The sequence below is a fragment of the Hermetia illucens genome, chromosome 4 (genome assembly GCF_905115235.1).
Source record: "Hermetia illucens chromosome 4, iHerIll2.2.curated.20191125, whole genome shotgun sequence".
Lineage (NCBI taxonomy): Eukaryota > Metazoa > Arthropoda > Insecta > Diptera > Stratiomyidae > Hermetia > Hermetia illucens.
Window position 1 is genome coordinate 98,422,599 of NC_051852.1, and position 23,081 is coordinate 98,445,679.

The 23,081-nt window shown below is 40.8% G+C and overlaps 1 protein-coding gene across 6 annotated transcripts in view; it reads right to left on the minus strand.

The window, feature by feature from the left end:
- The window catches only part of LOC119653909 (putative gustatory receptor 36a), a 60,714-nt gene that overhangs the window by 25,854 nt on the left and 11,779 nt on the right, over positions 1–23,081 (minus strand). For 2 of the 6 annotated variants that reach the window (XM_038059059.1, XM_038059058.1), the window contains exon 1: positions 6,605–7,643. The exons of 2 other annotated variants lie outside the window; for them this stretch is intronic. In XM_038059059.1, coding sequence (XP_037914987.1) covers positions 6,605–7,483 — 879 coding nt within the window. In that variant the 5' untranslated portion in view covers positions 7,484–7,643. Of the gene's footprint in view, positions 1–6,604; positions 7,644–13,606; positions 14,646–23,081 lie in introns of those variants that run through there. 2 more of the 6 variants (XM_038059060.1, XM_038059056.1) reach the window with 2 other exon arrangements.

The window sequence follows — 23,081 nt, forward strand, 5'->3', positions numbered from 1 at the left end:
TCACCTCAGTTAGTCTGATGACCGCGAATGTCGAGTGCGCTTCTACGTTCGTGGTGAAGTAATTTACCTAACAATCTGCACTTCAAAGTTGTTAGAGTTGATTAGAAGTTTCACTCTCAAGTCGCCGTTATTTAGAATTTAGTCTGACTATTGAAAGCGAACGGTCTGCAATACAAAGCCGGAATCCTAGGAAAACGAATTGGACAAAGTTTAATTAACTCCCTACAAAAAAGTGGAGCTCCCTTGGCGACTAAGAACTCCTATGGCGCTAGAAAATCAATTGGAAATACTGAATAGCACACTTTTAGAATGATTTAAAAGAGAGTGTCCTATTTCCCAAAGCCAAAGCGGTAAAACAGTTGTATGGTGGAACTAAGATCTGCAAAAATTCAGGAAATCAACCAGACGACTGCTGAATCGTGTTTGCAGGAGCAAGAAGAAGGAAGACTGGTTAAACTTCCGGAACTCAGTGTGAATACAAGAGGCTCGTAAAGCGTTCCAACCCAGACTCCTTTAGAGCATATTGTGAGGAACTGAAAGCAGAAAAAGACACCTCTAGACTATGCAAAGTCCTTAGAAAGGATGAGTCGGCCAAGCTGGACTCTCTTTCAAAACCGGACGTAACTTTTGTGAACTCCAAAGTTGAGTCTATACATGCTCTCTTGGAAGCACACCATCCGGGAGAAAAAAGTCAGAAGTGGGAGGGAGAGAATTGGCGGTGTCTGCAAACCTTTTAACGTGAAAGTGTTGCAAGCGAAATTGGGACACTACAAGAGTGGTTATCACTAATGAAATGGTATGCTATACAATCCTTTGAACACTATATGGTGGAACTACTCTGGATACCTGGTCTTTGTGGTATAGAGGGAAACAAAATCTCGAATGTTTTAGCAAACGAGGATTCAATTTCCTCCATGCCCAGACTTGAAACAACGATTAGGGTATCAGTAGCATTGGCTAATGCTGCCATCTAAAACTGGGAACAAGCTTCCCATAATGGCAGTCTTAATGCTACTAAACACACCAAGCTTTTCCTGTCAGAACCAAACAAACATACTGCAAAGTTTATCCTGTCAAAAAGCAGGAAGACTTACACAAGTATTTTGAGCATTCTGACTAGCCATAGTTTACTAGCTGGGCATATATTCAGAATAGAAATTCTCCATGATGATGCGCATCCATCCTGTAAGGAGGACATGGCATCCACGGAACATTTTCTATGTGAGTGCTCCGCCTGTAGACGCATCGCACGTCAGATTTTTGGTGCGGATGTACTCCAACTGCAGCGGGTAGCTTCACATCCATTAACGGAAATCGTGGGATATATAAACGAATCTCTGATATTCCGTTTTCCGTTAAAGGGGGGAGGTCGAATACAATGGATCTCTGCTCTGAGGCTTGTCCTCTCCCCCACTTCATACATACATACACGCACACCTTTCGGATGTAAAGACATTTCTCCCGTTTAACTACAAACAAAATACAGTTTCAACAAATGCAAATCGCTCATAGAAGAGGGTGACGCCAAGTATTTATAAATACCCTATTTACATACCATAACGCCACAAGATTACACAAGGATATAAAGCGATTGCCTCTTCCTGGGCGTTCGAGCTTGAGCCTGTACCGGATAGTCGCCCGGTTCTATGCTCACAAAATCTAAAGGCGAATTTCGCTTTGAAATATATATACTCGTATATCAGTAAAATGTTAGGTATGCGAACGTCATTAAAATCGATGTGGCGGCCATTAATTTAATAAGTACCAAATTTTCACTTTCACATTTACACACACTCTAACCCTTCTATTAAGCAAGTATGACTTTATTTGCATAATTTATACTAATATGTATGTACATATACTGTATCTACAAATAAGCAGGGCGTTCACCCGCTCAGCATATATGATAATCGTTTAAATAAGAGGTTAGGCTCGCTTTTCTAAATATTTCCCAAAATACATTCTAAATTGGAAAAGGTAGTTGGAAATGAGTTAGCGTGGAAAGCGAAAGGAAAAATGTACGAGTTGATTCAATAACGAATGAGATGTGCATAAATAGTAATATTTTCTAATTTTAACACTAACGGTTACGGGTGGAGTTTTAACCTCACTCTCACTATTTTTAGAATGACGGTCTCCTCAAGGCTAATATGATAACTGCATGCAGTAGGACTATTGCGCACTAACGCAATTTAAACAATAACCGTTATCATTGCACTACGTGTGCTCTGAATCTTGTAAGCCTATAGATACAGAAGAAAATGCAAATGTGCATGAGTAAAAATTTGAAATCTGCTTCGGATTAGTTTAAATCAATTTCCTGCAGATGTCTAGCGACCACAACCATCATCGCACTCTTCTGCGGGCCACATCATTGTATATAATACAATGTGTGAACGCATTATGGAACATAGGGTTTTGACGTCGCGAAGACGAAGAACTCCTTGGGCCTGTCGTTGGTCTTATATCAACTGGGAGCAATCTATTGTAAACGGTCCAGCGCTTTCCCCACAGTGGTTAGAAGATATCTAATAATAATAATCGTTGGCACAACAATCCATGTTGGATCAGGGCCTTGAAGTGTGTTAGAGTACTTCATTCAAGACCGTAACGGTACACTAGGAGGCAATGTGGTCAGCATTGCGCTCGCCCGAGATTATTACCCTGATTTGACTCAGGTACTCATTCACAGATGAGTCGACTGGTATCCGACGTCAAATCACGATACAAATTCCATTGCCACCAGTGAGATTTAAACCGCGACCTTCCGTACGACAGCCTTGCGCTCTAACGAAGATATCTAGGTCTACAGCAAAATGATTCGCGTGAGGATGTGCCAACTTTGGGTAGCAGTTTCAGCTTCTGCTATTTGCACCATCCGAGATATGTTCGGCATAAACTTCTTCTCGAGCTTAAGGGCTGTATTAGATATGCCCTCAAGATTTTGTTACCTCTGCATTCTATTGCATATTTCCATCAGCTTACCTCTTATGACTCCGGGAAAAAGCCTGCATCCATAGATTTAAACTGTCAGTGCCTCCTATGCCATGCGATAGCTACTGGACAATTTTCAGCAAAAAGGTGGAGTGGAGTGGTGGACTGCGGAGATTAACATTTAAAAAAAACGGAATTTTCCATAGAAGGTGGAGACAAGATACCCCGATGAGGCCCATACTGAAGGCAGAAACTCTTCAGCTGGTGTGGGTTTTCACGTTAGACTACACGCATGTTTACGAACATAAGTGTTAGTCAAATTAACCTCGAACGATATGCAGAAATATACAAAATGCCTGAGGCATCAACTCTCAAAGTACCTTAGGCATGACCTTTCAGTAAATTCAAATAGAACCTTTGCCTTCCAGAGATAAGGGGTGCAACGCTTCCACGCTCCAATGGAGTGAAATATCTGGGAGTCATTCTAGACAACTACCTTCTTTGAAACAATCATGTGGAGTTAAATATGAAACGAGCTCTTATAGCTTATAGGCTGTGCAGCCGAACCTTTGCCTCAACGTGGAGATTTAGAGCCCAAATAGTAATGTGGATATACATATGTTGCTATGATTAGGCCGATGTTGCATAAATAGTTTGTGTGTTGGGTTAAAGTGAAACAAAAGAACACTGTACGCTGACCCCACTGCAATATACTATATACATATGTATGTATTACCGGTCCCATGAGTACGACATTCGACGCAGTTACTATTACTAAATTTGTCGTCTTTGGAATTATATATTTAGGGCACCGCAATGAGAGCAACTCGTAGACAAATTCGATTAGAACAATAGGGAAACAACGGACGTTAGACATACAGGGTATTGGAAGAATTATTTGGAGAATTGAATCAAGTTTTTACAATGGTTTGTAGAAGGTTTGGTAGAAGATTTGAAACTATCTTGAAACGAAGAGAAAACTAGGACCAATCAGAAGAATACATGGTAGGATATACTAAAGTTTTCTACACCGATGGCTCAAAAGCAGAACAGGGTACAATAAAAACGAGAAATGGACTTCCCCTTGAGACAATATGCAATGGTTTTTCAGACTGAACTGTATGTGATCCTAAGCGTAGCAACCTGGATGTTTAACGAGCAGTTGAAAGGCAGGCGCAAAGCAATCTGCAGGGATAGTCAAACTGCATTGAGCAATCTTTTACTGTCTTCAAAAATCGTTCAAGAATGTAGAAACCGATTGAACTCTATTTTTAGATTCAATACGATGGAACTACTATGGGTACCTGGTCACCATATTTTAGAAGAAAATTAAATCTCGTATGACTTAATACACATAGTGGGAGGTGGCTAACTAAGGCGTTGTGCTAGACACACCAAACATTTTCTATGTGAGTGGCCCGCATAGGGACAAATTAGCCATCAGGTTTTTGATGCCGATGTGCTCCAGCTGCCGCAGGTAGCATCTCATTCGCTATCGGAAATAATGCGAAACATGAACGAATCCGGAGTATTCCCTTAGATCGATTAATTAAGCACAATGGACCACTATATATAAAACACACGCACAGGTGTGACAGGCAGACACACGGATGGACAACCAATTTTCGGAATTTTTCTATATGAAACAATTCTCTAGCCAATTACAATAGATAATACAATAGATTGTCTCCATGATTATTAACAAACTTCCTTTCAGAGCGTTCGAGTAAAGTTGTGTTGATATAAAGAAAGTCCAAAACCAATTTTCGGCCTAAAACGTACGTTTTAAGGAACACTTAAAGGAAGCAGAATTGGGGGAAAAAAGGGTGCGTCCCGATATGAGGAAATTAGACGCAGCCGAAAGTACAGAAATTTACAAAACAAGGAAGGAGAAACTTCTCAACGGCATTAAGGCAACGGTTACTCCTAATTCAAATTTATCAGGAGGCAAGACTAATGACCAAGGGGAGAGAGCGAATGAGGTTTTAATTACCCCCGAGAAACAAAGGAGAGTAAGTATAAGTAGAACGATTTCGGATTTCTTTCCTCATTTAAAACTAAGCACTGAAGAAGGTGACAAGTGATTGTTGAAATGTGCATATTTGCCAATTAATAAATAACCATCTAGCACATAACATCTGCAGTGTATTGAGCAGTAACAAGTACTGCAGCCGTTATTACTCCGTCTGCAAGGTTCACCATCAAAACTTTGCGTTGAAGTATAACTTAGTGGCAAACTACCATCTTTATCATAAGCATACTTACAGAGAATCTTGGTAAATAATCGGGTCAATGCATTCCCACCAACCACAGAGCTTCACAAGGAAGAACGATCGATGTAGCCGTACCATTGAACCGGAACACTTGAAAAACAGCAATAAAAAATCAGGAATTGCAGCCCTTTAGCAGATAATATAAAGAAAATATGGAGGCTACAAAGGATCGAAATAGTTCCAGTTGTAATTTCAGCGACGGGATTAGTACCGCAAAATTTACACAAAGCACTGAAGACGGTCGATCTAAAGGCTGGATGGAAAAAGGTGTCATCCTCGCAACCTGTGCTGTAGTCCGAAAAGTTCCATCCGGCAACAGTTTGGTCTAGTGGACTCTACTCTAAACTAGCATTGTCTTTGATTTACGATCTCCATGTAGTGTTTGCGGCAAATGGGGATGCTGCAATACATTTTCGTATGATCGCAACCACTACATTGAAACACATGATTCTTGTGATGCGATGAATCTGAAGCCTATCGTGGGGTTAGTAGCCCCTTGGTCCGGTTGGACGGGAAAACGAATCGTGAGCTATTTGAATATATGCCGAATAAAGCCGCTTATAAACTTTTATTGTACTTTAATGGAATTAATAGGTTATATCGAGTAATTATTCAATCATTCTTTGATTAACATATTGACAATTTTTAATTGAGAATTATTAGAGAGGAGTACTTCTCTCCTCTTGCTCAGTTCTGAATTCTGTTCCAACTGAAACCGAAAAACAATTTTCGCTGTCAAAGATTGTATTTCGATGTTACAAGATTCACACTTGGGTGCGTCCGACATACAAGTTGCTCGCTCCGCCACAATCCCTCTATCCAGTTCTTGCAAGTGTAAAATAAGATTAAGTTGCGAATCCGACTTTCACAAAAAAAACACAATTGATCGAAATGAGTTCACAATAAGAAACTAATTCTCTCTAGCCATTCGCAGAATAAAGTACTATTAATATTAATAATCGTTGACACGATAATTCAATTGGATCTGGGCCTGGAAGTGTGCTGGAGGGCTTTACCCGTAAGGGTACAGTACTAGACTGCGGTACTCTGTAGGAGACGATGCCATCAGTTTGGCGCACCCGTGATTAATACCCTGATTTAACTCAGGCACTGATTCACAGCTGAGTCAACTTGCATCCGACATCTAGTCACGATATAATTTCCGATGACACTAGTGAGATTTGAACAGCGATCTTCCGTAAAGTATAATATTATTACATGGAAGTAAACTAAATAGCAGCAGAAAAGATGGAAGGTAATGACATTTCTGTCAACACCAAACAACTAGCCTCCTAATATTTTATTTTAGTTCCAATACTTTAGTCCTTTTTAGCAGGGCCAAAGTTCACTATCTGTCCGTTTGTTAGTTTACTACATATCAATGCACTTGCACTTACCTTTTTCGTCAACCGGTCATCAAGCACGATTGCACCATCTAATTGTGAATGAAGGATATTCCTCGTCTCATCCGAAATTTTATTCACTAAATAAGAAGAATTTGCTAACAGAAACATATCTAAGCCCTGGTAAAACATTTTCCAAGCCGTTGCAAATACATAAACGCCGTTGACGTAGGTCAGATTCCACAGGAAGTGATAAAAGAAAAACAGTTCTATGATATTATTCAGAAGATAATATACGAACACAGCCGTTATTTGAAATGGGAACATTTGCTGCAGACGAATCCAGAAAAGATAAATCTGTGAGTTCGTCTCAGCTATATCGTCAATTAAATCACTTGCGTCACAGAGTCCTTGCATCAAAAACCGTCGTTGCTTCACTGGATCATGCAAATCGCCATGCTCTTGTATCTTCCTCACTAAGTTTGCTAACCTGTCGTTGCTCATTTGGTGCATTCGCCATAAACAGAGCGTACTCAAGTAATAACTATTAATAATCGCATCGGTAACATGCACCGAAAGAAAGATAAGTATCCAAGATGTTATAAGATACCCATCACCTTCTTGAAAAGTGGGTATTATGGTCAGCGTGGTGCATATGACTTGATTGAATGGCGTAAACAGTTTTAAGAAAGCGAACAACACCAACTCTCCGGTGTAGAAGCAACTACCCATTTCCTTTTGTATTTTATTTGTCAATGCAATAACTTGATTCAGTGTGGATGTGACAAACTGCTGTCTCCAGAGTTGTGCACAAATCGCACCAAAACTAAAGGACAAAATGAACGCAATATTTATAATTTTGCCTGTTGCCAAAATATAATTTCCTTGTAAGTACGGCGTCGCAATGTAGAGGTTGTAATACGAAAAGCACATACTGAAAATTGTGAAAATGCTCACTAAAACACAATAAACTCGGAGCCATTTCGATTCAATGACTTGTTGGGTTTTACTATCAAATTTGAAGCAAGCTTGCCCCAGTAATTTGGACTGGAAATAGAGGCAGGCAAGGAACAACTGGCCGACGCGACGTATAGTTTGCGGCATGCTATGTGTAATACTAACATAGTAGATTGTTGGGAATCCGGAGTTTCCATAAAAATATCAAAATATCAAGTAATCTACTAGATTGACCATTACTGCAGTAATACAACACAAACATTGGAAATACACGTACATGTGTACATTGGAACTTGGGGAAAAGTAATTGAAAGTGAAAGAAGTTAGGTTGAAGGACGAAAGGGAAAAGTTCAAAGTACGAGCTAATTATATTGCAACAAGATTCAATAATGAATGAGGGCTAGACAGTAACGATTTCTAAATTTATCGCCAAGAGTTGCAGCTGGGATTGAGCACTCACCTATCCTATTCTCCCTTTGTACAATCATTGACTAGAAGAGAAGCTCTTTCAGGTCACTATATGTGAGAATCGTATGTGACAAGACGCAATAGAACTACAATATCGCCGCAAGATGTACATCTCTTAAAGAAAAATGGTTTTCCGATAACAGATATTAAACGTCGGATATCGAAAGCCCTAGCCAATGCGTTTAAAGAGACCAGAAAGGATGCACCACATAACTCCCCAACAACCACGTGCCATCGATTGCAGAAAAGTTGGGAAAAAGTAGTTATCGTTTCTGATGCTTATCGTTTCCTCCAGTAATAAAAACAAGTAACCTTTCTCCTGCTGCAAAAATGTTTATGTCATACATAGACGTATTTCGGAAGCGACTTCTCCCTGCAATATCCGCGTTTTTGTAGCATGACTCCCCTTGTCGAGCTAACAAAAAATTTGCTTCTATGCAGCGATTTTCCTTTCCCTCTCATCTAGCATCCTTTTCCATCTCCATAATCTCCTCTCAGACTCCTGATTTCAATCCCGATTTCATATTAAGCGAAAACATTAACGTGCATGCAGAAATTTTGAAATATCCAAAAAGAGTAATTGTTACTTTCCCTACAGATTGCATGGGCAGACCATATTTATGTCCACGCTACACACTAACAAATGCATTGTTATACGAACGGCTCGAGCAAATGCTAAAAACAGCTGACGCTGCGGCCTGGCATGTTCGTGAATGAACGTCCGTGATTTATTCGCAGAAAGTAACACTTATATTACTTTCAAGATTTTATGTGAAACAAAACTTTATTAGAATCGATGTCTGTCCGTCTGCCACACCAAATTTACTCGAAAACGGTTGAAGCTATTGCCACGAAATTTGGTGAAAATATGTGGTCTTACTTCCAACGAGGGGCATCATTCTGCGCAGAGGAGAGGCTCTCCATATATGCGAACAGAGGGTGCAATATTTTCTTGATTTTCGAAACTATTCCTATTTCTGATACTGGGTGAAACATTGGGAAGTGAGGGCTCAAAATATGTGACATGAAAAGTGTAACTGATTTCGTTCTCAGAACCTATCCAACCGAAAAATCTGAAAAAAATCAAAATCGCATATACTGAACTAAAATTCGGAGGCGTGAACCTGAGTGCCATTGTGAATTTGCAACGGCTACTTCAATAAACTGATGAATGGCTTTGTGAGGAGAATGGAGAGTTGAAGGATAATCAAATTAATCAAAATCTGACACCAGGAACGAAGGGTCTTTATCAGCTTGTGCATAAGACATGAAATTTGAGAGTTTTAGGCATTTTCACCTGAGTGACAATACCACCACGGATGTATTTACTGACGTTGGTGATGTCACCAATACTGAACGTGTAAGGACCAATTACTTTGATTTTAATAGGATCGGTCCCTCCTTGCCCCTCAGCAAATGTAACATAATAGTCATCTTCAAATCCATGACGGGTTTCAACAAGACAGGTTACAATAATTTCTGCTTCTTGAGTGATGCCAGCGATCATAGTTGTTGTTAGTTGAGCACCATTTCTATCGTAGATGGTGAAACTCTCTCCAAAATCGCAAAATACTTTTACAAACACGGTCTCTGCCAGACCGTTTTCCGGTGGCTGCGGAGTCTATTGCGTCGGCGGACGCAAATTCATTAGGGCCACAACGGTTTGTCTACTCCGGTGTTTCGTCCCTTCTCTTTTTCTCCGCTCTCCTTAAAATTATAAGGATATGTCGCACGAGGAGAAAACCACGAGAGGCGCAATACCACCGTTGGTAGCCGTCTCGGTTAGGATGCCTCCCTTTTGGCAGCGCAATCCGGCTGCGTGGTTCCGCTCACTGTAGGCACCCGGACGCGGGATCGCTGGAGGTGCTATCCACCACGCCCGACAAAGTACACGAGGTGTATGCGCTCAAGCCCATGGTAACGACATTGGCCTATACGGCCACAAACCTTACAGCGACGGTTGGTACTTTGCATTCGGGAATTAGATATCGATCGCAACCACGGTCGAGGTCTGCTTCCCGAAAGGGCGACGGTTTATTGGTACCATCGGAAATACGGAGTTCAAGCGACTAAATATACCACCGAATGCGCGTTTATCGCAACAAATAACTAGGCTTGCTGTACCGACACAGGCGCTGAGGTGTCGGCTCTCACTGTACCCTGTCCGAACACTTTAATCCCAGAAAACCTACGATTGGCCGCCGCGAACTCTTCTCCCATGCGCACCTATGGCTATAAGCAGGTGGACGTCAGTCTCGGACTGCGCTGAATGTTTTTGTGGCGTTTCATTCTGACGGACATTAGCATCCTCATATTAGGCGTTCACTTCCTGCGTCACTATGGGATGCTGGTGGACTTGCAGAACAAGGCTGTGATAAACCCTGCAACCCCAGTACAGACGTCAGGGAAAATTTCTACCGGCCAAAATGACACTCTTTCGATAATTTTCAAAGACATTATCGACCACCGCATTCATGCACTCCTGAGAAAATATCGCAACATTACTACGGAAAGTAGTGTCTCCAAGCTGGTTAAGCACGATGTTCAGCACCACATTAACACCACCGGCTCTCCAATCTTCTCAAAGGTGCATCCACTTTCTCACTAGAAGCTTGCTATTGCGAAGAAAGAGTTTGAAGATTTAATGAAACAGGGTATCTGCAGACCACCTAATAGCTGTTGGTTCGCTCCACTTCATTTGGTTGATATCCCATTCCACTCATCCATGATTTTGCGCAGTCGCTAACGCACTGCCGTGTTTTTACGACCTTGGATCTAGGCAACGCGTATCACCAAATCCCTGTCGGTCCCAAAGACATTCGTCTACATGGATGATGTTTTGGTCGCTTCCTCTTCAAAATCTGAGCACTTCGAACATCTCGAGTGCATTTTCAACGTCTCCTTGACCCCGCACTTTTTCTAAACGTTGAAAAATGTAGATTCCTCTAGAAGCAGGTAAAATTTCTCAGCGACTTAATAACCCCTGACGGTATCCAACCTAACCCAGACAAGGCTGAGGTAATATATAGAGAGTTTGCCCCTACCAGCCACGGTGAAGGATCTGCGAATGTTCTTGGGCATGTTAAATTTCTGTCGCCGTTTCTCGTCCAAGGCCGCTCATCAAGAAGCGATCTTGAATGCCTACTTATCTCGACACAAAATCAAAAACTTCCGCGAGGTTGCGTGGTCTGCTGAGGCTGTCCATTCGTTTTAGTCGGTCAAACAACAACTTGTTTATGCAGCATTGCTGGCATTTCCTCAGCCAGATTCAACCCTAGCTGCGTTCGTCGATGCCTCAGATGCTGCGAGTTGGAGGTCCCGCCAACTGAAGACGAGGGACAAATACTCATCATCATCAACGGCGCAACAACCGGTATCCGGTCTAGGCCTGCCTTAATAAGGAACTCCAAACATCCCGGTTTTGCGCCAAGGTCCACCAATTCGATATTCCTAAAATCTGTCTGGTGACCTACGCCATGATTCCATCTTAGGATTTCCCGAACAAGATTATCCTCATCCATACGGATTAAGTGACCCTTCCACCGTAACCTATTGAGCCGGATTTTATCCACAACCTGACGATCATGGTATCACTCATAGATTTCATCGTTATGTAAGCTACGGAATCGTCCATCCTCATGTAGGGGGCCAAAAATTCTTCGGAGGTTTCTTCTCTCGAACGCGGCCAAGAGTTCGCATTTTTTCTTGCTAAGAACCCAAGTCTCCGAGGAATACATGAGGACTGGCAATATCATTGTCTTGTACAATAAGAGTTTTGACCCTATGGTGAGACATTTTGGGCGGAACAGTTTTTGTAAACTGAAATAGGCTCTGTTGGCTGACAACAACCGTGCGCGCATTGCATCATCGTAGCTGTTATCGGTTGTGGTTTTCGACCCTAGATAGGAGAAATTATCAACGGTTTCAAAGTTGTATTTTCCTATCCGTATTCTTCCAATTTGACCAGTGCGGTTTGATGTTGTTGGTTGGTTGGTTTTCGGTGCTGGCGTTGCTGCCATATACTTTGTCTGTGCAGCCCAAGATCTCGCGCCGATTGCCGCCTGCTCGATCTGGATGAAGGCAGTTTGTACATCTCGGGTGGTTCTTCCCATGATGTCGATATCGTCAGCATAGGCCAGTAGTTGGGTGGACTTAAAAAGGATCGTCCCTCTTGCATTTACCTCATCATCACGGATCACTTTCTCGAGGGCCAGGGTAAAGAGGACGCAGTTGTAAGACAAACCAGTGCAACATCTTAGTATTTGACGTTCAAATGCTTCACATTTAGTCATGGCATGGTTGGAGCAGGTGATCCACCTAGGTGCTCTGTAACAGATGATGAGGCTTATCAGAATCTTGTAGAGAATCAATTTGGCTTTGGCGTTAAGACCCCTCAGAGTGCTGATTGATAATTGCATATTGGGCGTGTAAGAATAAATTTTATAGTCTTAACCTATTCTCGAGCCTGGCTACTATATGCCAAAATAGATACAACAGGGAGTTGTGTCTCTTGTTTTTAAGGGTCAATATCAAAATTCAAAAGGGCTTGTATGATGGATCGTTGTATCTATAGTGTCCATATGCTAGGAAGATGCATACTAATGAACACATGAAGACACCTAAGAACACGAATCAAACCTTCTATTTACAGCTTTCTTAAGGAGTCATCCCGTGCGAAGGCCGTCTTTCTTAGCTGTTTTTAGAAATTTTTTGTGAAGAACTGAACAAAGATACAAATACGAATTTTTCACCATATATTTACTAATATCTTAAGCATGCGTAATAATTTTTGAAGCCCGACAGCATAGTTCATTATTGAAATACAGAACAATTTATACACCCATCTCCAAAAAAATTGTTTTTTTTGCTGCCACGCTAGAGGGCGCTGATATCATCTTAAAGAAAAAAAAAAGTAAACGCCAGACTTAACTACAGTCCGTAAACTAGGATTATTAAAAAATAGTAAAAGCTAAATTTTTGGCGTCGTGTTAAACTTTTTTTTTGTGATTTTTGGCGTTTTTTTAAGGATTCCTTCATGAATTAGAAAAAACTACTGAATGAATCGCAATTATCCTAGTTTGCGGACCGTAGAAATATGTTCTGAATAAGTTCTGAAAATTTCAAAGAATTTCGTTGGATAAATTTTGGGGTATGGTGGCAGCAGATTTTCAATATGCAGTTTCGAAAAAAACGCATTTGAAAAGTAGAGTGTGATTTTTAGCTATAAAATCTTAACTGACCATTAATCTGCTATAACTAGTCCATAAACCTTAGGTTTCTTCAAGAAACACATGTACAGCCTTGGCTTCAATTCTTGTCCGTTTAGTGAAGTCATTCGAAAGTCATTCGGACCGACAAATACCCGCTTTATTACGGCGATCGACATACACTTAACACTATAATTTCCGAATGACTCCGAATATCAAAAAATCACTGTCCCTATATATTTTACACTATATCTAGACACAATTGATGCCAAAAAAAAATCGATTCTCCGGATCCGACACACGGGATGACACCTTAAAGATTCAGTCAGATTCGATTCGACAGAGAAGATGATAACATTAAAGTTTCGGAGCGATTCTGCTTAACAAACAATCCTAAATTATGTGTTATGAACAGACAACTTACACTTTTCATCAATCGTTCATCAGAAATTTCTATCCTATCCAAGTGCGAATGTAGTAAATATCTTGTTCGATCTGATGCTTCATTTCCAAAGGCTGCAGCATTTGCTATCAGAAATATGTCCAAATATTCATAAAATATCCTCCAAATCGTCACAAACACAAAAGTTGGCTCCAAGTAAGTTACGTTCCATACAAAATGATAGAAGCAGAAGAGTTCTATGGTGCAGCTCACAAAAGTTGCGGCAAATGTCGCTAGAGTTTGAAAAGAGAGTGCTCGTCGTAAACGGTCTCCGCAAAAGTATATTTGCGAATTAGTTTCAGTTACTTCGTCTATCGTATCGCTTGCGTCGCAGAATTCCTGCATTGAGACCCTCCGTACTTTGGCCGAGACCACAAAGTCGTTATGCTGTTTTAACTTGTCCACCAAAGTCAGCAACTTATGATTGTTCATTTGATGTATTCGCCACAAACAAAGTACGCCTAAGTAATAAAGATTGATGATAGCAGCCATGACAAACACTAATAGAAATAGGAATAACCAACATATCATCGCCCAAGTATCACCTTCTGAGAAGATAGGCACGATGGAGATCAATATTGATAAGCACTGATTGAAGGGAGCTAAAAACTTCAGAACAGCGAAGGCGATAAATTGTCCTGTGTAGAAACTATTGTCCACATCCCTTTGAATCCTATTCTTTAATGTAATCACTTGATTTATAGCCTCCGTTAGTAGCCTTTGCCTGCATAAGTGTGCGCAAATCGTCCCGAAACTCATCACTGCGCAAAATGCAACGTTTATATTGTTCACTATTGCGTAGACATGTTTTCCATATGAATATGGAGTGTTTCCGTAAACATTGAAATAAGCAAAGTATATACCGCAAATTGTTAGTAGATTCATGAAAATGCAGTGAAATGTTAACCATTTGGATTCAACAAATTGTCGTTTTCTATTATCGAATATGGCATTTAGTACTCCCAGAAATTTTGACTGGAAGTAGACACAAGAAAAAAATATCTGTCCGAAATTGTGTGTAACTTCAATCATGATGTATGTTAAACTAAATTATCGACCCCTTCAATACGAACATTTTCCGGGGTATTAGCCAATTAACTAATTGAATGCACGCCGTTAAAATGATTGAATATGGAACTAGTTGAGAAATGGGCCAGTTTTTAGTCTAGGAAGTACTACCAGAAACCAGCACACCTATTGCTGTTACATATTTCCTAGTTGAGGCATTGTGCTTCAACCACACCTACACGACATCGTTGTTGATTTCTAGAAATGAACTTGAGTTGTCCTTTGAGTTGCCCAATCGTCCTGGCACGCGACTGAAATTATCCGGTTACAGCATGTCACTTAAAGTTTCCTCACTTCCTTCCACGAACCTCGAGTTTCAGCGCAATAGATGAGCTGGTTCTTTCGAGACCCCACGCAATTTAGACAATCAAGTGAAATGTCCAACTTAAACCTGCAGGGAGATACTGGCGGTATACTCCATGGCCCGTAAGAAACTGGGCGAGGTTATCATTGATCCCCCCATGCTTTCTTCCCAGCCACTCCCCACGGCAAGGATCAACCTCAACCTTTTTTTTACACATGATTGATTTATGACCTACTGCCATCTGAGCCGCTTGTTTGCTTCAGTGGCTGGCCAGTTCACAATTCCACCAATAGTAGGGTCTTCTACTGGAGAATGTCTCCTTGGCATGGAAAACTTTAGCGTAGGGTTCCTTTTGGACTTTGTACCCTTACGTCGTGACCAAGGTTGGCTAATATGTTTTTAAACTTAGACAATATGGAACTGCTTGGGGCGTAGCAGCTGTAAATATACACAGCGCTTATTTTTGCCCACAACAGGCCATTGGCTGGCTGATTCATGGCGAATTGTAAAATTTGGCGACCTCGCGAGTTACATATACCAACAACACGAATAAACACGCGAAAATACTTCAAGATGTAAAACTATACCTAGACTAAACAAAGGGTCAACATTAACATTCCAAAGTGCAGACATTGCGTCAGCATCTTTTTCATTTGTTTCCGGTAAATCACTTAATCAGCAAAATTGCAGTTTCCATAAATGTGGTGTACATGTAGCTTCCCGCGCCCAGTTGTTCTATATTCGCCACCGACGCGGTAACGCTGCCCGTTAAAGTATTAATCTGTGAAGTTGAATTATATGTCCTGTGTGTAATAAAGTTCGATTTGAAAGTGATCCTTTTGTGTTTATTTTTTTAATACTCCCCTCCGCTCAACACCAAAACTCGCGTGCATATCCAGGCATTTACCACTTCTTCCAGTATGTCGTTATGTCGTCCCCCTTTTTCTTCGCACATTGGTCATTTGGGGTTCTTATTGCACTCCACAGCTTCTGCATGCACTGCACCGATCTATGCCGCTGATGCATTCCTACGTGAAGTGGCCAAACATAAGCCACTTGAAGCACCTTTTTGATGAAGTCCGCTCTTTCAAACGGCAGACAATCCATCTAATTCGAACTTTCATGCCGCCAATAGCTTCTGCGCTACCTACACTGGTAGTAGCATTGTGGCGTCTGAGTACTACCTTTTCTCAAACTCACGAAGGATTCTTTTTTTTCCAATTCCTCCAGCTTAAATTGTTCTTTTAACCTAGTGAAGATTTCTCTGGATGTAATTTCGTCGAAATTAATACAATCACTGTGACCTTCTCACCAAATCAGTTCTTAACTTGATTGCAAAAGCAATTAGCTTTACCCAAACTGGATTTTTTAAACTGAAAGATGAGATCAACTTCGTTACTGATATTCAACCCATCTTTTTTTGGCTCAAGCAGTGAAAAGTAATTTTTGGCCAGATTACACGTTTTAAACACATTTAATGTGCTTTCCTGGCTTCCACTTTGACGGAATCAGGGAATTAGGAGGTCAATTCTTGGTTTTGTCCGGATGGCTCAAGTGGCTAGAGCGCTGAGCTGTCGTAGCAGAAGGTCACAATCCACATCTTGCTGGTGGCAGAGGGATTTGTTATCGTGACTGGATGTCGGACACCAGTCCACTCAGCTGTGAATGAGGACCTGAGTGAAATCAGGGTAATAATTTCCGGCAACCGCAATGCTGCCGCAATCCCATAAAAATCTCGGATATTCTAATTTTAAATGTAATCAAGGCATGTTACGCCACTAGTCCAACGCAACATCTTCACGTCCGTTACGGCGAAATGCCGTTCATTGTCACTCAGAACCATAGAAGATGACCAGGCAGACAGCACTGCCGTAAATTTTCGAGTTGACACGTTCGTTGATATGCCGATCACAGAGACGACGAACCGTGGCACGCCACTGGCTAATAATATTAACCCGATATAATATTTAACTCGTTTCGATCTAGGGAGTTAACTGCCACTTTCAGTGATAGTGCCATGGGGATCTGTTGACAAAAATTCAGTTTTATTCAGATTCAATCTGAAACCGTATTGCATAAGGTGATCATCCTATTTTTGAATAAGTTGCTTAAGATCAGCTCTTGAGAGCTATGAGAGACCAGGAAGAGTGTATAGGGCGCTGGACGTTGGATGTCTCGTGTGACGGTGTCCATAACAAAACAAAGAGGAGTGGTGAGTGGGCGCTTCCTTGATGTACACCGACAGAGACACGAAGCGGTTATGATGCACCCGCCACACTTCGAACTTCACTCTTTGGGTCGTGGTAGAGTAATTTAACTCAGCGCACGAGTTCTTTTGGCACACGGTCAAATGCCTTCTCTGGATCCAAAAATGCACCGCAAAGAGGGCGATGTTTTCCACGTTGTTTCCCCATGCGTAACTGCGCAACGTGTATTGTGTCAGGAGTCCGAAATACGGGTGTCAAGAATGCGTTCAAAATCTTGAGGGTATGGAACAGCAATCGGATCGGACGGTAATTTGAACATTCTGCTAGAATACCTTTCCTTTTCCATATTGAAACTGTGTTGCTCTCTTACCAGCTCGATGGGTTCTACCTTTCCCAATAACCCTATTGAAGAATTCACATAGTTACAGAGTTGAGTCCCAGTACTTCACTTAACAGAGCCCAGATGCGATATCGTCAGGTTCTGTTTCTTTCACTGATTTCATTCGTTTTATTGCTACCTCGACTTCAATCGCGCTGAAAGATGGAATTGCTCCAAATGTTAGCAGTGCTTATGGAAATGGAGGTTGAACTAATTCTTGCCATCTATCGGTTGCCTCTCGTCGGTCCGTAAGCAAAGTAATGTTCTTGTCATTAACGCAACATAAATGTTCGAAGAGATTAGATATTGTCTGCTATTTGTAGTCGAGCCTAAAATTGATAGACTTGTTAGCTTCCTCCAAACTACGATTTTCATTTTTCTACTAGCTTTGTACTAATGAAGGGGGTAAGTTACTCCCGAAATATATATCTACACTGAAAAATGAAAATTGTAGTTTGGAGGAATGTTCGACATTCTCTGTGTTCGTTTTGGCTTTTGACAAGTCGATACAGATCTCTCTCGGCATCCCGAGTATCCAGTTTATTGTAAAAATCTATGTGACGAGCCGCGGGTGACAGCGATCGTTTTTTTGTTTGCCGGTTGGCATTCATGTAAATTATAGCTGAATAGCTGAATTGTTTGTCTGTTAACACGGATTGGTCATCTCGTACAGTCTTCAAATATTTTTTTAAAGTACTTTCGAAGTTTATTTGAAATTCTAGGAAAAAACTGCCATCACAACCCAATAAAATAAATTTGGAAAAAAAATTTTATAGGATTTAAGACCTGCTGTTTGCTCGTTTCTTTCTTATTGTTTTATTAAGGTTTTGTGTAAACATAAAACCTTATTAAAATCGGTTTACTGTCTGTCTGTCTGTCCGTCACACGCATTTTTCTCGGAAACCGTGATAGCAATTGACACCAAATTTGGCAGAAAGCTGGGAACTGTGAACGCTCATGCATACAGTAAGTTTCATCCTTTTACAACAAATTTAAGGGGGGTCCCCATTCAATTCTCAGAAACTACTCCACCGAAAAATCTGAAAAAAATCAGGAGGCTGCCACAATATGGTGCCTCGGCTCCGAAATACCTTCCATACTGATATCTGTACAAATAAAGTTAATAATAGTATATTACTATAATTTTTAGTAATTGACTGCAAAACCCACCTTAAATTGATGCTAGCACGACGAAATTTCGGAACAATATAGGGTATAACATAGAGCATGATCTTATCAAGTTTGTTGGAAATCGTACTATTACTAACAAAGTTATAATACGTCAAAGTTATCGCTTCTTTACAAATTCAAGACTATGAATGTCAATATCATCCGAAAGTGGATATTCTCACATAATATATTCATATATTACGTGCTGCGTTCTAAAAAAGCGTCCAGCTTCCGGTTTCCCGACTTGTTTATATTTGATGTTGGTTAAATTCTTGGCATTTGCTAATAACGTTAAACTCAGAGTGTGAAGCGTATGAGGTTGACTATTACCAATACAGGGGTTTCCATGAAATGATTTATTTAAATCGCTTTCTAAAAAATACAGGGCAATGGAATTTTTAGCTATGTGACACGGAGCTGTCGTGCACTCGTCGCTCCTCACATCTTTTTCTTTTTCTTCAGCCTTTCTCCCGTTCACAAGCGGGGTCGGTTTCACCATTTTATTTTATCAAATTTCTGATCAGGATGTAATCGCGAGGCCTTTAAATCCCCATCCAGCGTATCAAGTCACCATTGTTTTGACTGGCTTTTTGTTTGTTTACCATTGACTTCGATGTTCTGACTAATACTGGTTTTTGAATTCTCGTGAGCGTGAATTACGTGACCACACCATCGAAAATGCATCTCTCGCAGTTTTTCTCCGATTGGTACAAACCCATAACGATCGCAGATATTCTCATTTCAGACGTGATCAAAACGTGTCAAGACAGCAGTGCAATGCAACATCTTCGTCCCCATTACCGCAAAACGCCGTTCATTGTCTTTTATAGTCGGCCAACACTCAGAACTATAGAGAGCGGCAGACGGACGACATTGCAGTAAATTTTAGATTTGGGACGTGCGCTGATACGTCGATCACAAAAAACACTAGTTGGGGAATGCCACTTCATCCAGGTTGCGTTAATACGTGAAACAATTTCATTACGCAGTTCTCCATTGGCTGATAGCATTGACTCAAGATATTTAAATCGCTGAGTTCTGGCAATGGCAGTAACCTGCCCCTCGAGGTATTTAAATTGCTCAGTTCTGGCAATGGCAGTAACCTGACCAGAACTGAGCGATTTCAATATCTCGGGTCAATGCTATAAGCCAATGGAGAAGTACGTTATGCTCCTCACTTACGGAAACACAAAACGATTTATACCTGAAGCGTCGAGCTTCCGGTTTCCCAACTTGTTTTCAGTCTACAAATAGTTAAATCGTAATTATCAAATAATATTATATGTTAAATGTTTGCTTACACTTCTCTCTAGTCGCTCCTCGGTAGCTTCAATCTGTAAAGATTCTCTGTGCAGATTATTCTGGTCCGCAGTCGGAATTCTGATGACCAAATCTGATACATAAATTAGAAGAAAAACCTCATAGAAGAGAAACAATAATCCGTAAAATATTAACAAAACAAGAAAAGTGTTCTTTTGTTCAACAGTGATCATCAACGAATAGAAGAGGAACCATTTTGAAGTCACTTCGGAAAAATAATACACCACGGAAACTATCTTTTGCAAGCGATATATTCCTTGGACCTCAACACATAAATTGTATAACTTCGACTTGAAATTCGCAATGGTGTCTATTGCATCACTAATGTCACAACACTTTTGCATGCTTGGCTTCTTATTGTCCCGCAACTCAGACAACGTTTTTGATAGTTCCTCATCGAGGAGTTGGTTCATTCGCCACAAATATAGTAATGCCATATAGAAGGAATTAATTCCAGATGCGAACATCTGGAGTAAGATTCCCGACATTATTATTGAAAACATAAAGTTTGGTAATTCCCCTAGTTTTACCATCACCATTACACACACAGAACATAGAAGATAGTTGTAAGGACACCATATTTTAAGAATCACAAGTAGTAGAAACTGCATATTGTAGAAATCTCTCGTCGTCAAAGTGATAACATAGGGAACAAGCTTCAGATATCTACTTAAGAGTGAAGCAACTTGATCCCGGTTGATAAGCTGTAGGAACATCGTAGCTATTATAGCTATGACTGTAATGAATGTACTAGTAAACAAAATGACTGTCGCTAGGATCCGCCGATTGATATATTCAATACTGTCTGCACTTTGCGAAATGAAAGGAATAGTTCCAATCGCAAACACGTTCAAAATTACACAATATGCAACAGAAGAATGTGAAATAGTCACTTCCAAGGTTGTAAAATTAATAGTAGGGTAAGTACAGCCTAGAACTTTCAGGGAGTAGTATAGGTACATTAGGATAACACGCGTTATTTTATCTGTAGACTTAGACATGATGACCCGAACCAGAAATGTGAACTGAACAGTGAGCTTCGGTTATCCTGCTGAAGGTGAATGACTAGCAATTTGTAAGTATTCATTAAATGTAAGTGTTCAATTAATAATGGATTTTTGAACATACATAAATCTATGATATTCAGCTTGCTGTGTTTGAGGATATGAGTTTGGAAATGTTGCTATGTTAATATATACATGTATGGAATGTTCCCTGCATTAGAGAAATTAAAGCCTATAAAGCATGGGCATATTTTTAAAAAAACAAAAGGCAACCTTACAAACTCAGGGATATTTCTTTTAAAGACAACCACTCACTTTACAGGTAATAAGTGGCTGAATTACATCTTTACTTAACACCTTGCGTGCTGCTGGTCCCTAGTGCACGTCATCATATGGTGTCTTCGTCCATTTATATTTCTTATTTGTATTTCACTTTTGTTAAAGGCGTTTCTCATAAAGTTGCAAGGTATGTTCGGCTTCAGCACTTCCAGGGCTTTCAAATGGTTTACTTCGTTTATGGTTATTAGTTACCCCTGTGTGAGATAAACAGTCATTTCCGCACAATGAGTCCAAACGAAGTCATCTCCTTGGGAAAGTCTTTGCAATCGCAAGTTGACTCTATTTCTCATCCAGATAATCAACTTCGATGATGAACTCCTATCTCGGTCTTGTTGACTCTTCTTTCCTCCACCATCTGGTCAGTCAGATCGTACACACTCCTATGCACGTTCACTTGCAGGATGTGGATCATGATGCTTGACTTTTAACCCTTTTCAAACTCTTTTCTCAAGACCTGCGACTGCTGCGAACCGGGATATAAGCGAAATCTTCTTTCTTTAGACCGTGGACTTTGCATACGCACACACGCACAAGTCTTCGTTTTGTTATCGAGTTCGCTGCACTCGCAACAAAAGTGCTTCTGTCCTGATGATAATAGCCAATTTCGCCCTATGGAGTTGACAGATGTAACTCCCAGCTCGAGATTGTTCACATCTGGGGAATCCGTTTTCATCGCTTCCTCTACCTCTCCTTTGTTCACGCACGAAACAATCCAAATCCTTCATTTCGAAGATGTACATAGGCTCCAGTCTGGAAAACTCTGCTTTCGTGCCTAGAGTGCTCTAGAGTGTCTCACAGAACGTATTCTTCGTGTTAGCCTTCGAGTCAAATTGCACAAGTATACCGCCGGTTCGAGTCCGTTGGCTAGATTTAAAGTCTATGGCAGTGTCTTCTGGTTTGGCGTTGCTACTCGTTTCTCGTCCGGCTTGATGAAAAGGGCCTGCGATTTCGGTTTGTCCGTTCTCTTTTTTTACCGCTGATACTATCGTCGCAGTAGAGTTGCCGCAGTGGAATCACTACAGTCGATATTCGACTTACGTTGTTTTTGCTGTATTTTCGCCTTTTCACAACGCTACTTGATTCATTTGGTTGCCACTCGGAGACATTCATTGGCGGCAGATCTATGCTGTATTTTCCTCGTCCTCGTCAGTTGTCTTTTTCCCCACTGGCGGGCTACGGGCTGCGCTAGGGATTTCCTTTTTCCTGAGTTCCCCCTCTCCTCTCTCGTCCACTAGATTTCTTAGCTGTGTGGTAAGATCCAATAGTTATCCTATATCTTCATTATAGTATTTTTGACATCGCGATGGTAGCAGCTTTCATTTTCCATAACACTTTTGGAGTAGCCTTTCTTCCTCTGCCTTTGTCTTTTGGATCTGGTCCTACCTCTCTATTGAAATGCAATTGCATTTCCACCTGGTTGGCAAGTTGGTCATTTTTTCGCAACTAGGAAATGTTACGCAGCTGGTACCCTCTCTCTCTTTCTAACAACGCCCTTTTCCATTGAGCCAGTGTTCCTTTCTACTTTTTCAGCAGCTTTCGTGTGGTGTATTGTCGCTCCTCCCAAAAAATTTCGGTAATTGTTGCTTTTGTGGAAAATTAGCCTCCTCCTCCTAAATTTTTATTGTAGTTATAAATTGTTCCCATGCGTACGTAATGCGTTTTCTCA